Genomic DNA, 18,358 nt, shown 5'->3' on the forward strand with positions numbered 1-18,358 from the left:
TGGAGTTGGAGTAATAACAAAATTAAACTCTACTAATCAGCCCACTCCCTGCTATAGCTAAGTAGGGGTATTAGTACTGCAGGGTTGTTTGCATGGCTTTTTAAAATTTCTTTTTATTTTTTTAAGAGTTCATATTTTGTTTACGATACAAGGTTTTTTTGTGTACAAAAAAAAGGAAGGAGGGAAGAAAATATAAAGCCGGGTCATGTGGATAGTGCAGATAGCAACTGGGAAACATTACCATGCAACCAAGTATGGAACATACTACTGTACCTGGAACAAATTGTGGTGGTCAGAAATTAAATCAATACCAATTTCCTTTACAGACTGCAGCATAAATTGATCTGTTGTGCAGTTCAACTAAGACATCTGATGGTTTTATAGTCACTTTTCTCCTAAACAAGGTACATTTTACCTAGCGCACACCAAAAACTTTCATTACTGTATGAAAAAAAGAATATTGGAGTGTTGCCCCCATCTCCCTTCTTTGTTGGGTTGCCATACTTTCTTTTATCTGTTTAGTGAAGAAGAAAAAAGCCCAGTAGATAAAGAACTTCACTTAGCTTTTGCTTTTTGTAACTGATTACTCTTCCTTTCAACAAATGTACTGTAGCTACAGCAATACCCTGTGCTGTACTATTCCTTAAGGAATGCAGGTTATACCTGTGGCACTGCCAGCCTGTGGGGATTTCTAAAAGCAGATAGGAAGGTCAAACACTTTGGTTCTTTATTGAGGGAATCCATCTATGACTTTGGTGGTGATTCTGTTTACTGCAGAGGGTGTAAACCTGTGCCCTTTACACTTACTGAGAAGTGACACTCTCAACAGTAAATCCTCAAACACCAACTTCCCTGTAACACCCTGTTTTGTGTAGTGGAAACGCCTCCTCTGTGAACTAATAAAAATACAGGAACTTGAGCACAGACATGCCTAATTCTTAAATGCTTTAATTTTTCTTGAGAGAGAATTTTCAAAAAACACATACTAGTACAAATACACAACCACTGCAAACTTTACTGTATTAATTCCATGCCTCCCTGAAATGAGTATAAAACATTCACCTAACTTCAAACTGATGTTTTTTCATCTACTTTGTAAAACATGCTATTGTAACATGGAAAATATGGGCAAGAGTTTTGGCAATGAGGCAATGACTAGAACTGCAAGTCATTGGGACTGGGATTGTGCTGAGCATTTCTGCTTTAGGGAGAGTAAGGTGGATACTGCAGTCTTGAAGATGAATTAATTTGTTCTGACCATAGCATGTTTCATTCCAAGTATTTGCCAAGAGGAAAACTAAACACAGTAATGGCAGCACAATGCTAACATTTAATAAAGCTAACGGCATGGGCAGCACAGTGCTAACAGTCTTCAAAAAACATTTAGGCTTTATTGAATTATAAAAGTCACAGCAGAAGGGAGAGATGCATCATTAAATGAAACAGTTTTAACAGCTTGAATAAAAACCCCATGCTTCCCTTTCTTTTAATGTAGTGAGTTGGTGATTTATTAGCAGTAGATGACTGCTTTTCTTTGGCAAACTGATAAGATTTTTCTGTTACTACCAGGGATCAGGACTTTCTGCATTTACTTCTTTGTTTGTGCAGCAGCAGCATCAGATAAAAGATGGTATTTATTAGTTACCTGCCTATTGGAAACACATTTAATTCAATTGAAGAAGTGACAACCAACAGGAGATGAAGAATATGATAGTCTACCTCTGGAGTACCAGACCAGACTGGTCTCATGCCAAAGTCTGTAAAAATGAGTAAAATGATAGAAAACCAAAGAGTTCTACAGAACTGGAACCACAAAGTGGGATGCAGGTGGCTCTGCCTTGGGACTGCATGATTTAATGATTTAGGATTTTGACAGGATTGCTACAGAGTTCTGGTCCCCATAGTCTATTTTTGGTGCTGTATCCTAATGATTTATCCTCTAGAGTCTCTAGATTCTCAGTTTACCATCATCTGGTAACAGCAATGTCTGTGCAGAATTCCCAAGCGCTTCAGCAGGGAAATCTGATTATAAAATCAATGTCTGTAATAGAAGTCCCAAGTTCAAGAGGTATCATCTCCTCCCCCTGCATCAGCAACACTTGGGATCAGTGAAGTCAGGAAATCTGGATGAGGGAGAGCTAAGGGAGTTTGAACTTACAGAAATTATGTCTTCTAATTACTAAAAAAATACACAAATGAAAAAAAGCTGTTTCACAGCTTCTGCCTGGACTGGCATTATCACAGTCTGCCAGGCCACAGGTATCACTGTGATTTATAGTGCTTAGGATTAAAAACTGCCAGACCACTTCAAGTTTGGAGTCACAGAACATGAACAAATTGTTTTACCATTTACTTGCATAGAAACAGCCAGATAAACAGAATTTCAGTAACAGAACAGCCCTCACTCAAAACAAAAGATATCCTGATAGAAGTGGGTGAGCAAGAGCCTCCCATAATATTATTAGCAGATATGGCCCTTATTTTTATGCAGCAGCATAATTTAGAGAGCTTTCAGTGGAATGAACCCTACCTACCAACATAATGTTAATTTGCTAATAAATTCAAAGAAAAACTACAAATGTTTTTATGTGAGTCTGTTGAAAGATAACGCATGCTTATGTTTACAGCTCAAATTTGTGCTTCCTCTTTTTAAAAATGGAAAGACAATTTAAGGTACTTTTGTTATTAATGCATATAATGACTTCATGAAATGTTTACAGTCTATGTGTCCTTACTGTTATTAGTAAGGCTTTGCCTTTTTTCCACCCATGATGCATTTATTACAATCCATTAGCATAAGTAAAGCAAAGCAGAAGAGGAGAGAGGGAGAAAGAAGGCAAACTTTAAAAACAAGGCCTCTTCTGCTTATTTCTTAGTTTAAACCACCAGCCTAACTATATTCTGATCTACTCTAGAACACAGTGCAGGTCTACCAATAAACAGTAGTAACAGAGAAATAAACTAGGCTAAGAAAAATTTTTCTGATGTGTTTGTTTTGATGGGTGAGACAGAGATCTGGCAAGAAGAAAATGTGCCAACAAGTGGAAAAAGAAGTAAGGAAGTAAGTCTCAACAGACAATAGGGAGAAGGGTTTGAAAGGCAGCAAGCAAGTAATACCAGAGTATAGAAATACTTTATATCGAATATTTCAAGTTGAAGTGAGTTATTTTTCTACTGCTTGACAGCCAGTAAAACTGGAAGTACATCTATCTGCATTTTAACAGATGTTCCCAAGTACTTTTTAAACCTTATAGAGAGATGTTCACAAAAATGACTTGCTTTATCTTAAGAATGCAGCATGATGAAGTCAGTTATTTACACGGACCTTTTAGGGAATGTTACACACATTCAGATCTTGGCCAGGAGCAGCAGAAATGGTATTGACAGCCAGGACAGGAGCACATCTGCCAGCCCAGCACCCTAGCCCTGGCTGTCACTGCTGCTGCTGCACTGCCAGGCCTGTTCATGGGGCTCCACACACAGAGCCACCAGCACGGACACCCCCAGGGACTCCGGACAGAGCCGTGCAGTGTCACAACCCCTGAAGAGAGGCCACAGAGCCGGTGTGGCACACCAGGCCAAACCTTGGAAGTCTTAAATGTGAAAACCAACATCAAACCAAAGCCTTTGTCATGCCCCTGTTGCTAAGAGATGAGGGTTTATTTAAACTAATTTGGTAACCTGGCAGTGAAGGCCAGCACTGGTCTATATCCTGATACCCAGACAAACTGCCTCTAGGGCTCCCAACCAGTGCTCTGCCATCCCCACTCTTACACCTTGCTCACATGGCCCTCAGTCCCCACACAGGCACCCTGGTGATGCTGCAGGACAGCTCTCACTTGTTAGGGTGAAATCGGTCCCAGGCCCCAGCCTCCCCACACTCTGAGGGGCTCTCCCACCTCCTGGGCAAGCCCTGAAGGGCAACACCTCCCCAGTAATGACTCAGGCCAGAATGTACGCACAACAAAATTATCTAAAAGTAAACACTAATTAAACAAATGTTCATCTGGACAAGGTCCAGCATAAACAGGGCTGGCACAGCCTCGGTGAGGGTGTGTGATCTTTGGCCAGGGCAAGGCGCACAGGCGAAGTGCTTTGGATGTTGCGTCAGCTCACGGCTTCGCAGGGGCCCTTACAGCGACGGCTGCTTCCCGATGGAGAGAGCTTTGGGCAGACAAGCTGCCTGCTCCCTGTTCACATCAGCACCTGAGGGGCAACACTCACCAACCCCAGTGCCCCAGGCCAAGCCAGCAGTAGTGCTTTTATTTCTATTGCAGTTACACTTTTTATGGCTTTCATTGTCTGTGTGCTCCCATCCGGCACGCGGATGTCCCGGACAGCAATGGCTTCAGACAGCAAAGGAAAACTGTGCCATGTTTGTTTAACCTGAAAACTTTTTCAGAAGTGTCCAACACTAAATATTGGCTGGATTCAGTGAATCATTCCCATTACTCTTGCTTGTTTTCCACAGCTAGTCCTAGGGACAGCCACCCTCTCCACTAAGGCAGACAACAACTGCAGGATGAACCACTTCCTTCAACAATTGCATCAGCCCCCTCTGTAAGTTACTATTTTCTGCAGAAAGCCACCACTTAAGTAACCAGACAGTGCAGAACTACACTAATAGCACCTTGTGGCACAGAAATGCAGGGGGTTGGAAGGAGAAATGCTGACACCAGGACTATCACATGCAAAGAAACAAAAAACCCCAACACAGCTCTCTGATAGCCACACCACCACAAGATCTGCAGATTTAAGGCCTTGAAGTACTACTGTAATAACAAAAAATATCAATTCATTTTATATACACTGCAAAAGGCAGTCTTCTATTCTTCTGTTCTTCCAGAAAGCTATTTACATATAGACTACATAGAAAAATTTAGAGAAGCCTGACCATAGATTCTAATGATGGATTTCTAATAGTGATTAGAACTTCTAAAACACATTTCTAATGGTTTCCAACTTATACTGGAAACTCTAACAAACTAGTGACCATTTTTATTAAACTTCATAATTAATATGAAATTTGAAAGCGTTATAGTTCCATGTAAATGTACTAGCTAGGGTGAGCAAAGATAGTGGATTGTTAAAAAAGGCCAACATCAACCAAACCAATACCAAGAGCAGAATGGAGCAGGAGATTAAAGACAGCAAAGGAAATAGAGAGAAATAACAAAGTTGTTAAATTATTTCAATAGCCTTCAAATTGTTCATGGAATTAAAACTCATGGGTTTGCATGACACAGATCGGGGAAGCCTTACTGTTCTCATTAACATCAGCTCACAAAATTCAACCAGTGGAATCTTTACTGTTTGTAGAACAAGGAATAACTTGTACATTGCTTTATGGATTTATGTTGAGTAGTTGATTGGGGAGACACAGTAATTGTTCTTCGTGTATGCCATTTATAAGAAAAAAATTTTCTATGCAGGAGACAGATTTTCAGGAACAGTCAGAAAAAAAAACAAGACCCTAAAAGCTTTAACAATATTCATAATCTTTTTGAACTGCAAAAAAAAAAAAAAGATTTCTTATATTGTGTGAAAACCCTCCCCAAAAATCCATATTAATAAAGAAAAACAGAACAGCTTACAAAGGAAAACAGATTTATTACCACAGCTGTTATGCTTCAGGACATGATAAAATCAGCAACAACCTATGACTGACAGCAGTCACACAGTGTGACAGCAGTCACACTGCTTAATGTGCCACTAGAAACATCACTGAAATGTGGCTAAGTACAAAAATTAACTAAAATTTACTTACACTTATTTTCCCAATGTTGACAGATACTTAGGTCATAGTATTTGCAGCCAAAAAAAGTGACTTACTGAAGAACAATTAATGCACCAACTTGGAGCATGGCGCTTTGTTTTTGCTACAGTCCAGCAGAAATATGGAATTACAGAGAAAGACTTTAAAATATTTTCTGCTTTAAAATACTTAAAACTTATATTCCTCAAAGCTCTGTATTTTTGTGGTTCTATGATATTCAATCTTCTTGTAATGTCATTCCTTAAATGCAAGCTAAGAACTTATTCTGAAGAGTAGTAGTTCCTCTCACTCGAAAACATAAATGCTGCTGAGTCATCCTTACTAGATAAACAAATATTTATGCAACATTTAGATTACTTTTTTTTCTCAGCTAAAGAAAACAGCTTCTGAAGCCAAGCCACCTTGGAATTCAGGAGACAGCTTTTCTTAATGAAGTTTGTCTTTGCTGCAGCTGAATAACCTAAAGCACTTGACTATTACTCATTTAAGGGGACTTTTCCCAATTAGCAGCTGTTTCACTTTTGCTTTCTTCATCACAGAAAGGATTATGAATTCTGACCATCCATTGTAAAATAAACTGTGGAATAAATTGAGAAACTGCTTGGAAGAGGGCACATACAGAAAATATCTACAAAAGGACTGTTCTGCCATTGGATGCACTTATTGTCTCGTGATTTTACCAGGACCCTGCCCATTACATTCTTTCCCTGGCCAACCCATAATTAAACACACAGAAGCTTAAAGAGGAACTGTCTCTTCATAGACTCATTCCTAGTTTTAATCAGCTAGTTTCTAGTTGATAAAAGAGATATTCCTAATAGTGTGTAGAAATCTTTAAAAATATTGTTAATTGTGCAGTACATTGCAGATCGCACTTGAACAACCTTGCACAAAAAGAAGAAATTAACATTTTGTAGTCTTGGATGATGCAGATTTTCTAATTCTAGTAAATTTAAAAAAATTAATCATGAACCATATTTAAATACAAAATAAGTGATCTGATTTTCATTTCCCTTCTAGTCATGCTTAACTCTTAGGATTTGAGGTTCTAAATCTGGAGTCTCAAATACACCCTTAAATAACCTATTGGATTCTTCAGTGGGGAAGTTTCAGTATTTGCAGCACAACATTAGTTTTGACTTAATCTGTCCCCACATCTAACACAGACAAGGAGTGCAAGTGTACTGTATGACCACATATGCTGCCATACAGAGACATCCTCTGGCTATTACTTTGGTCTCTAAACAACATTGAAATTGTTCTGAAACATTGAAAGTTCTGTATCTCTGAAAGGAGACCAGGATTTCCAATGTAGAAAGGCTTTTGAATTTATATGAAATGTACAAATTTAGAATTTATTTTATTAAAATGAATAAAATTGCAAAAATAATGTATTTTGAAACAAATCCTGAAATTCTACAAATGCTATGAAGGCTTTTTTGGTCCATAATTGCCATCTGAATACTCAGAAATTTACATCAAATGCTTATTGAAAATGAGTATTTTTGTTTAGATTTTTGGACTATGTGGATGCTGTATGCCAGCTTCTAAAGCAACATGAAACTCCTTATCCAGAGGCCAAAAAAATGCAGGGAGACCCTAAAAATGTAGCAGAAGCATTTCCGCACACTGATTTCAGTAGTCAAGTTTGTGCAGAAGTGATTCCACTAGATTCATAGGGTACCTTTTTGAGGCAACAGAAACTTCTCACTTCGTCAGCTTTTTGACCTCTTCCAGCTCTTTTATAGGTTGCCACTGCTGATTGATTGTTACCAGCTGGAAGAAATGGAAAAGATGAAAGTTAGTAAAATCCCAGTGAGCATTTACTGCACTCCCACACCTCCCCATATCAAACATCAGCTTATTGCTGAAGAAGTTCTAGTGGCTTTACATTTTCCTTTCAGAAATATGAACAGATGACACAATAATTTGTTGAACAAAATCACCTGGATATTAATTAATCACGCCAAATAATTTTACTTTTCCTTATCCTAAGTGCTCTAATAAATTAAGATATTTTTCCTTCAGGCTACGGTACGCAAACATTCTTACTCAATTCTGTAATTCAGGAACAAGATGAGGGTAAACAGCACTTCCTCTATACTCCAAGTTTCCACTGTTATCAATGCAATTGAGTAAATGGATGTTTGGGGTGGGAATGGACAGAGGACAACAACCAGAAGTGCAGTATGAATTTAAGATCAGACCTACAGTGTAAGAGCTGAATCCCTATAATTACCTAATAGGATGAAGACATAAAGTAATGAAAGAAGCATTTGTTTCCACTTTTAACTAGATACACATCAACTTTACACTTTTTCTCTTGTTCACATTTTGCTGGTTCTTACACATTAAAAGAAGTGATTCACTGTGTTGGAAATTTATGCTATTTATACATATATTATATGTACAAATTACCTTCTGAGGCTTGGCAGGATCAATATTTTCCCATGGTTCTGAACTGCCAGTCTTGTGAATGCTTTAAAAGAAGATAAAACAGGTATTATGTTTTAAGGTGTGTCCATGAACACATTTTCATATGAGCAGCCTATTGTCAGTAGAGCTATTCACTTTAGTAAGGAGTTCCCTAAAACACAAGTTTACAGGTTTAGGCACTGTATTTTAAAATCTGGATAGGAATCAATGGCAGCTTGCTTTATTTGCAGCTTCCAAAGCACCAAGTAAGCCAGCACTGTTCACATATCTTTGTGAGAGAAGCAAGCTGAAAAATCAAAACTGAATAGAGACACTAAGTAAGGGGACTTTTACCCTGACAGTTAAAATGCCTATTCTAAAAACTTTAAAATAAACAAATAAATTCCCAAAACCTTTCCAATTATCAGCCAAGCAATTGGAATACTATCAAACACTGTTCTTTATATAGAAGTTGATGGCCTGCAATATATGTGCATCTCATCTACCTGTGTGATTATATGAAATTCTTAATGATAACATTTAAAACTTCTTTTACCTAGAGCAAAACCCCATAATTATTAAATCAAAAGTTAGGAAATAACTTGGACTACACTCCAAATTAATTAATTTCCTAATTATTTATAATCTGCAGATATTACCAGTACTCTGGAACATGTGCCTGGCACAATTTTTTTTTTTTTCTGTGTGTAAAACATGATGGTCAAATATTTGGTTGAATAAAACAAGTTAAGGGAAGCTCCAAGAAATAAGATTTTGCTTACATCACATCAGATTTGCAGAACAGGGAATAGACACAAAAAGAGAACGCCCCAACTGCTGCAAAGGACAATATTCCGGCCAGGGGAATGAGCTGAAAGATAAAACAGAGATAAGAGCTGATCTGAAGTCCCAGCTACAGACCCACGAGTAGGGGGAGCAAGGGTTACACAGAACTAGGCAGGGATTACCTGTTCCTGTATATTGCCTTTATATTACTCTTTACACCTCTTCACTTTTAATATGTGAATTTCACTTTTACTTCTACATTACCCTTCTCTCCCAGCTCACTTTTAACACATGAACTTTACGCGGATCCCATTTCCTCGGGACATCAAGTGGCAATCCTGGTGCAGCCGCCCGAGCCCCCCGCATCCCTCCCCAAGGGCGGGTAACCACAGCCCCGACCCCTCAGGCGAACTCACTTCTCTCTTCGTTCTAAGCGTGCGTAAGATGCCCTTGTTCATGCTGGCAGCGGCTGCGGAGAGCACCGGCGGCGGCTCTCAGCGCTCCCCGGCTGCGGCAGGAGGCGCCGGCGGGGCCCGCCCTGCGCTTTTTGAGCCCCGCGCCCTGAGGGGGGGGGAACCGCGCGCCCCCCAGCGGCCGGAGCGGAGCGGGCCCGCGGGCCGGCAGCGCCCCCTGCAGGTGCCAGAGGGAGCGGCCGGACAGAGCGGGGCGCGGCCGGAGACCTTCCCGCGCCAACCTTTCTCTCTCCGTGACTGCAGCACCCCAGCCTCGCCTCTCCTCTTCTCCTTTGGCCTCCTGGCTGTCCCCTGCTCCAGGCAGTGCCCAAAGAACAGGGTGCCTAGGCAAACGCCCCACTGATGACAGGGCCTGCCTCTTCCGAGCTCAGAGAGGTGCCTCTAGTGACCAAAAGAGGAGCCGGTGTCACCGTGTCCCCTTGTGCTGCAGCAAAAGCTCAGCCCAGGCCCAGGTTCTCATCACTATCTTGTGTGTTCCACAGCTCCTATCACTTCCCAATATCCCTCTCTGAGAAAAACTACCAGGAGCAGGCTGGAGGTGAGAGCAGGTGACTCCCATCCATTGGTTTCTCCCCTTCCCACTGGAAAGCAGCGAGAGGGAGACACTGCCTGTACTGCATGTTCTGCTACTCCCTGCAGCAAGGAACACACATGACAGGGCGCAAGCAGCTCAGCTCGTCCTCCTAGGGAGCAAGTGTGGAAATGAAGCAGCAGCATCTTTGAGGAGCTGGCAGCATCTTACTGTAACAACTTTGAAATCCAGCAATTCCAAAGGAGACTCTCAAACACTGGAAAGCAAAACAGACAGTTTTCATATTTTTTCTCAGCACTACTGCTGAGAAACCTTTGTGTATTTGGGAAGGTCATGAGCACTGTCCATTTGTTGCTACCAATAAAGCTACAGGATGGTTCTTTCCATAAATTGGTGATGAAAGCCACCAATCTGTAGGGTAGTTGCTTTATCTGAGCCCTTTCCTAGGTTACAACACCTTCTACTACTGCCTTTTGCCTTCCTCAGCCACCAACTGCCTTGGAACTTCCTTTTGTGATCCATCTCACTATAAACCACACTCAGTGCAGTCCCTAGTGTGCCTGTTATGAGAGAGAGGTAATTGTTAATGGGCTTATAATTTCTGAACTTCAGCTAAAATAAGGAACTGTCTTTGAGAGTGGCGTATTTTGTTCCCAGACATTTTCACTGGGAAAAAGAAAAGGTAATAAAAAAGAATAAAAATCTTCCTACTCTAGTAAGTTAAAATGCACACTTGCATACATGTAACACCAATTTCTTTAGAAGTATCAGTGTATTTTAGAAGGCACCACACAAAAATGTATTGACAAGGAAGGGCTGGCTGGGTGGGGAAAATAATTCTGTAGAAATTGTCATTATGCAAACTCCCTTTTCTAAAGAAGAAATTATAGTTTGAGTTGATTACATACTTGGTATCTGCTTACTCAATACAAATGTTTGTACAGTAAGCAGTAACTAATCCAAAATTACTCCCAAAACCCCTGACTTCCAAACCCACACCAAGGAGTTAAGCACTGGCAACCCTTTCACTGCCACTCTATTTTGGAATCTGCTTGTAAGAATGTAAGCCTAGACAGGCACACATAAAACACCTTACATTTTATATAGAGTGGGACTTCTTCCTATTTAATTTCCTGAAAGCTTTTCTATTTCTTACGTATTTACTGTCTTTTGGAGATTTCACAACACATTTTACATTTTCTTATTATGCCATTTTTGTACTTAAAAGTAGGAAATCTACAGTAACACTAACCTGTTCCATAGTGTTTTATCCAAGTATTTCAATTATTAGTTTCATCAAATGTAAACCTACCCAAAGCAAACAAGATTATAATTTATTATTCATTATTTAAATTACAGAACTTTTCAAAAGTGACACTTTACTGTATTTCACATTCCCTGAAAACTACAGTAAGAGCAGTTTTAAAAAGCGGAAAGATGCAAATCTTTTCAAAATCTTTGTAATATATATAAAAATACTTATGCCACTCCTTTATAGATTCAAGAGGCTAATTCTTGATTAGAGAATTTTTCATAAAATTCCAAGTCTTTTATGTTTAAAGATGGTTTTACAGTCTGCAATGATTTCACAAAATGTTCCTGTTTTACAGCAGTTGCTTCAAGTCCATTCTCTTGCAATGCCAACAAAGCAGCCTTTAAAAGAAAAAAAACAACTTAGTCTTTATCATATTTTAAATTGTAAAGAATACTGTAAGTATTCTAAAATATTTTACAAGGAAAAAAGCATTAGTTAAAGCATCTGAAAACAGCATTGCATAACTTACAGTTATTTGAGTTAGCTCTCTTTTTTCATTCAAAGTTGTTATTTAGAGTTTATTGCACAGATGAGCCAGGACTATCTCTTACCTCCTTGCATAGGTTTTCAATATCAGCTCCAGAAAAGAGGTCTGTTAGGACTGCCATATCTTCTAATGACACATCAGTATCTAATGGAATTTTTTCGGTGCAGATTTTCAAAATGGAAAGTCTTCCCTGTATATCGGTCCATATTATGCAAGAAAACAAAACCAAACAAACCAAAAATTAATCTTTCTCCAAAGCAGTACCAAACTTGAAATTAGAGCAAAGGAAAACCCAGAAAAACACCAAAACTACCTGCTTTTGGTGGAAGAATAAAATGCTATTAATGGAGATAAATGCACTTCTGGTTGTCTCATATATTTAAGGTCTATTATTCACAGTCACTGATTGCTTCATGAAAACACAGTATTTTAGGCTGAACAGGCCTGATTTGGCATGCTTTGGGACAACTTTTTTTTGTGAAGCTCAGGACAAATAGCTACACTAGCCTTGGGAACAGTACACAAAAATTATTAGAAGTAAGGACAGACAACTTATTTTGGTATTTCCTGAATTGTAGCTTGATTTTGTAAATACACATTTTCTCTATTTTCCATATGCAATATGATAACTACCTACACCAGTTAAAATGTTACTGGTGTTTAAAATATAAATATCTTTATTACTTTTAAAATTTCTTTATTGTACTATGAATTTGTTGACTGATCTCCAGTGTAACACCCGTCACTTGTTAAGTATGTTACAGGAATACGGCCCCTGTGCTCTTTAAGTATGCTGGAAATTAATATCTCTCCCTTTAAAGCCATGTATGGATGTGTAATACCTTCAGATCTGGAGGTGGAATATAGATCATCTTGTCCAGCCTCCCAGGACGAAGCAAGGCATCATCCAACATATCTGGTCTATTTGTTGCAGCAACTACCATGAAATCTTTGTTCAAAGTTTCCTGGAACTCTAGCTGAGAAAGAGATCATGTAAACAAATTAGTGCAACATGGTTGAGATAGATATTATCAAAAGATAATAGTTAATGACTAATGAGAAGAGGGGAATGGCAAAAAGATATTGTAATTTTACATGTTGTTACTTTCCCTTCAATACTAGTATTTTATCTTTCTTGAGGTAAAAAAATGCCTTGGTGCAGGGCAGATTACACAACAAAGAAGAAATATAGTTTCTATCTGCCTTGGCAACAAAGACTTTCCTTTGACCAGATTGCATATAAAAAGCTCTTCATTGGAATGAAGAGCTTAAAAATCCAGTATCCTACAATTCTGGAACTGTTTTCTTCATTATTCCCCCAGAGAGTATCATAATAAGAAAAATTTATATACAAAAAAGGTAAATATTAAATGTTGTGAACAATTCACTGACAAGTAAGGTACAAGTTTGTGTTTAAATAACTAACTGATCATAACTGTGCTGCTTTTGTACGCATTATGTGTGAGAAAGAGCTGCAAATGAAGTAGGGGAAGTACTTAGAAAAAGTAAGCTCAGGGGGGAACTTCTGTAAGAGTAGAAATCACACAATCAATCTAAAAATTTACTTTAGTGTCAAGAAAAGGATTTTTGTGACAGAAGATGAACGCTCAACAAGTAATGCTCATTAGCCTGTGTGGGTATTTTGGTCAAACAAAAATACCCACACAGGCTAATGAGCATTACTCAAAAAAAGCCTCATTGAGGAACAGAGTACGTAAAAACAATCAAGAGCCTATACACAGTATCTTCTAAAAACTAGTAATTATGACAGAGTAAAACAGCTTCTTGCATGTTTTTAAGTCCAAGGATTTGAAGATTAAAATGCAAATGCCAGCAACTAAAATTTTTGAAACAACCAGACAGCACTTCTCATTTTTCTATACAAAAAAGGGAGCATGAATACCTTTCTTTCCTCATCACTTTGTTCTTGGCACTGAGCCTCAAGCTGTAGCTTGCCTCCTCTTCTTTCTGTAACTTTCAGCCCAACCCCATCCAATTCATTGAGAAGAACAGAGAGAACCCGCTCTGAGACACCATGGCCAGTTCTGCAGAGTGCCCGAGATCCCAAGATAGAATCAATCTCATCTAGGAATATTATTGCTGGAGTATTTGCTCTTGCTTGGCGAAAAACCTTTTTAACAAATGGTAATAAAATAAAACATTAATGCCTCAAAAAAGAATCCCACTTACATATACTCTGTTTTCCACTTAACTTCGAAGGTACATTTGTAATGATTCTTAAGAATTGTTCTGGCTTACATTTACTTTTGGCAAATTCTCCTTCTTTTTTATATATTCCTAAATGAACTGAAAACAAAAGGCTAAAAATCTGAAGTTTAACACTGGTATAATTTTAGGGATAGACTCTCACTTTATCTACATGTGAATCTCTCAGCCATTTCTATTTTATAATCAGATGAGAGCTCTATCATCTTCTCAACAACAAAATTTAGGTCTAACTAATACTTTACAAAAATCAAGTAAAAATAGACTACAGAACCTTACACAAATTAAACACCGTACCTGAGACAAAATTTTCTCTGAATCTCCAACGTAAGGTGAGAACAGGTCAGCACCACTTACAGAGAGAAAGGAACAGTGACAACTCGTGGCCACAGCCTTCACCAGTGTGGTTTTGGCACACCCCGATGGCCCATAGAGAAGAATCCCCTTGGGATGAGACAGGCCCATCCTGGCAAATGCCTCAGGAAATTTCATAGGCCACTCAATACTCTGGCAGTACATAAAAAAGAGATTAAATTCTTAGTAACAAGCAATCTATAAAACTGCCAAGTACATAATTTCCTTTCCTTGGTACAAATATTAATCGGAAATGAGAGAATACTGATTTAGTCTTTTTTCATATATTGCCCCCGCTTAAATTTTGTCTTTGAAACAGAACTAAAAGCAAACCTGAAGAGATAACACCCAAGAGCCAGCCCTGGATAAATATTCAGGAATGGACAAATAATCTGGCTACAAGTTTTTCAGCTACAAAAACATGCCTATTTTCCCATATTATTATGCTTGGTGGTGGTATCTTGAGATTACAAGATAACACTGAATTAATGTTTAAAATACAATTTATAATCTGGTAATTTGCAAAAGAAATAATGTTCATAATGCAGGGTACAGAATACCTTGGAGTACCTATTAGAAATTAGATGTTTATCTAAATTAGTTTAATGCATTACCTGTTTTAACTTTAATTTCACATCTTCAAGACCACCAATTTGCTCCCAAGTCACAGGTTTACACTCTGTTAGTCCAACTGCACTTCGAAAAGAGGATGGCTGAATTGTTTTAAAAGCTTCTTGGAAATCTCCCATGTTAATCATGTTTTCATGTTCAGTTGAATCCTGAAAAATAAGCCCAGAGAGAGCATATTAACAACATTTTAATGCAATACTTAAAAGCTGCATTAATATGCAAAATGCTTCACATAAGGCTAAGTATAACTAATAAGGAAGTAAATTCCTGACCTAATGAGCCTAAACACTGCAGAAACAAAAATGAAATATAAAGTAAAATATACCCTTTTTAATAGCAAGTTTTTACACAGAAACAAAACAATTTTAACAGAAATTAATGTTTCAGAGAAAACTACTATTCCCTAAATTATAGCTCCATTAGACAGTGACCTGCTAAGTCAAATAGTTGCTTTCAGAGTTAACATACATCACATCCTACAATCTTATGAATAGAAATAAAAAAGTTGCAAAATCCATTTTCAACACACACTGCAAAATGTAACACATTTTATCTCACACAGGCTATAAAATGCCACTATTAAACCACAGATGCAGTAACAGAACTAAGGTGAGAACTGAAAGGATAAGCAAAACTAACATATTTATATTTATATTTATATTTATATTATTTATATTTAGCTTGGTGTGAGTCTTCAATGTTTTGAGCTTTTTCAAGTAAAGTATTAATGAGGAAAGGGTAGTACCAATATTACTAACATTGTTCTTGACTGATTTACAACCATACCCAAGAGCTGTGGGACACAGCCTGCATGGCAGCTTCTCTGCAGAGTGCTGTAAGGTCTGCTCCAACATACCCAGTCGTCATTTCTGCCAGCTTAGCCAAATCAACCTCAGCAGAAATGGGCATGTCAGATGTAAGCAACTGCAGGATGGATCTTCTCTGTGTAACTGTTGGGGTCCCAATAATAACCTAAACCAAGCAGAATAAACAAAATTTTAAGTAGATAATTTGCCATACTCCTTTATTTTACAGACCTAAGCAAGCAATTTTATCTCCGCTACATTGGCTACTGAAAATTTATATATACTTATATTCCAACTAAAGAGCTTTACAGGAAACCCATTGCCAGCACTATACAAATGACAAGTATTTAAAATGCCATTTACTTTCCAAGGGAACAGTGTTTGCATAGAGAGTTTTTGATAAGACTGTCAGATACCATTTATCAAGTCCTGTAACACTGAAATAATAATTTCCTTACATCACAAGCACTAAATTAGACTAATATGATAGGAAAACAATAAAATAGATATACATTCATACATTATGGGAAACATCATAAAAATACATCTCAACAATCTATAAATCCCAGAAAATTAAAGAACTTGATTAAACTGGTGACCTAGGAGTGAGTTAGCCAGGAAAATAAACAATACAAGCCCAAGCACTGTGTGTTGTATAACTGCATGTGTTTTTCTTCTTTGGACTACTAGGCTAATGGAAATTTTCCAGAGTAGACCCAACCTCTGTTACTGAAACCTGAATAGAAGTTTTGAAACAATAGGTTACTAGTTCTCTGTCACAATAAATTTTTAAGGAGAAATGCACAAATCTTCAATCCAGGATTTAAACAGAAAAAATCCAATCCTGTAAAGCTAAGCATCTGTAAGCAAACAAACCTGAAGATCAGGTCAATGTCTCTATGATAAAGAAACAAAAAGACTCCTCCTATCCATTTTCAATTATATGGAGCTCTCAGTGTTCTGAGTAAAAAATCCCAAAACAACCATACCCAAGTTGCAGCAAACTACACACAGAAACAAGACACCTGTCCCAACCTGCAGAAACCCCCTAAGAAACATGACTAGAAGACATTAAAGAAAACTATTAACAGCCCCCTTCCACCTCAATAAGTAAAGAAAAGTGCGAATGTATGAGCAGGAGGGTGTATTTACCTCTCTGTCAAATCTGCCAGGTCTCCTCAGTGCAGGGTCTAAGGCATCAGGCCTGTTTGTGGCTGCCACAATGACCATCTTGCCCTCACTCCCTACACCATCCAGCAGCGTCAGCAACTGAGCAACAATACGATCTTCAGGAGCATTGTTTGAACTGCCTCGCTTCGGGCATAGAGAATCAATCTCGTCAAAAAACAGAATGGTTGGGCCCTCGTTTGACATCTCTCTGCCCTTTTCAAAGACTCTTCGCAAATTCTCTTCACCTTCTCCTGGTCTTGAACCATGGAGGGCTGGGCCACTGATGCCAAACAGATACGCACCCAGCTCTTTTGCTACTGCCTTTACCATCAGAGTTTTCCCTACACCTGGGGGCCCAATTAACAGCACTCCATTCGGGACAGAAAGACCCAGCTTCTTGAAAGTTTTTGGAAAGCGGAAAGGCAGATCAATCATTTCTTTCAAAGACTTCCCCACATCATCCAGTCCTGCAATTGGAGTTTTTGCACTGTCTTCTGATAGATGTCTGTACCATTCTAAAGTGACCACCTCCTTAATTTTTATACTTGTTTGGGGAGTTATCAATCCAGCTCCCTCCTCCAAAGGAGACGCAGACAGTATTTCAACATACACCACGGGATTTTCGGGACTTGGGGCAACAGTAACAACATAACGAGGCGAAACATACACATTTCTTAGCAGCTCTCGGATTGTCTCCTGCAACACCGCTCTGGGAGTCGACTTTTTCAGCGCGGCGCTCTTGAGGACCACTCTGAGGGCCGCCGCTCGCAGCTGTCCGTAGGGCAGCAGCTGCAGCCGGCCCACGCTCAGCGAGAGCCCGCGCAGGTCCCGGGCCGGCAGCCCCGCCGTGCTGCACGTCAGGTCGGCCTGCAGGTACCCGTCCGCTAGGTCGTGCCGGGGCCACGCCGTGCACACACAGCAGCCGCCGGGCAATGAGATCCTCAGCGGGGCGCCGATCCTGGCTCCCAGGAAGGAGAGCGCGGCAGGTCCCAAGCGGCACCGCTGTGTGCCCTCATCTCGCGGGTCCAGACGGAGCAGCTTTAAGACTGCCGCCTCCATCGCTGCCTCCGAGAGGGAGGGCAGCAACACCCCTGCTCTGCGCGGGCCCGTCGGTTCCTTACTCACCGCGTCTGGCCCTCCCGCGGGACTCCCGTTCCGCCGCCGCCCGGCGCAGCGCGGCCGCCAGCACTGCCGACCCGCGGCGGGCGGGACGGGACCCCGCGCAGGGAGCGGACGGGCCGGAGCGCAGCCGAGTCGCTCGCGCGCTGATAGGCGGGCCCGCGCATGCGCCACAGTGGAGCAAGCGCACTGCGCCCCGCCTCACCCCCCTCAGAATCACGGAATGAATTCGGCAGGCGTGGAGCGCGGGTATCTTCGAATGCTGCCCG

General features: G+C 39.8%; 2 protein-coding genes across 5 annotated transcripts in view; both read right to left on the bottom strand.

Annotated features, from left to right (window-relative positions):
- The window catches only part of C10H15orf48 (chromosome 10 C15orf48 homolog), a 23,487-nt gene extending 13,934 nt beyond the window's left edge, over positions 1-9,553 (bottom strand). For 3 of the 4 annotated variants that reach the window (XR_007778462.1, XR_003944886.2, XR_001990421.3), the window contains exons 1-4: positions 9,394-9,553; positions 8,974-9,062; positions 8,195-8,255; positions 7,461-7,552 (exon numbers count right to left, since the gene is read on the bottom strand). Coding sequence is in view for 1 of the 4 variants with exons in the window: in XM_009089947.4 (XP_009088195.1) it covers positions 7,484-7,552; positions 8,195-8,255; positions 8,974-9,062; positions 9,394-9,435 (261 nt within the window). In the remaining 3 variants the exon portion in view is untranslated. Of the gene's footprint in view, positions 1-5,590; positions 7,553-8,194; positions 8,256-8,973; positions 9,063-9,393 lie in introns of those variants that run through there. The other variant, XM_009089947.4, reaches the window with a different exon arrangement.
- Positions 9,554-11,285: 1,732 nt separating this feature from the next.
- SPATA5L1 (spermatogenesis associated 5 like 1) lies at positions 11,286-18,088 on the bottom strand. The gene is made up of 8 exons (XM_009090138.4): positions 16,953-18,088; positions 15,781-15,966; positions 14,979-15,143; positions 14,308-14,517; positions 13,688-13,915; positions 12,627-12,761; positions 11,849-11,974; positions 11,286-11,635 (listed from the first exon to the last, which is right to left on the bottom strand). The coding sequence occupies exons 1-8, from the start codon at positions 18,027-18,029 to the stop codon at positions 11,483-11,485; spliced, it is 2,280 nt and encodes a 759-aa protein (XP_009088386.2). The 5' UTR covers positions 18,030-18,088; the 3' UTR covers positions 11,286-11,482.
- Positions 18,089-18,358: the final 270 nt, after the last annotated feature.

Source organism: Serinus canaria, chromosome 10 (genome assembly GCF_022539315.1).
Source record: "Serinus canaria isolate serCan28SL12 chromosome 10, serCan2020, whole genome shotgun sequence".
Classification (NCBI taxonomy): Eukaryota; Metazoa; Chordata; class Aves; order Passeriformes; family Fringillidae; genus Serinus; species Serinus canaria.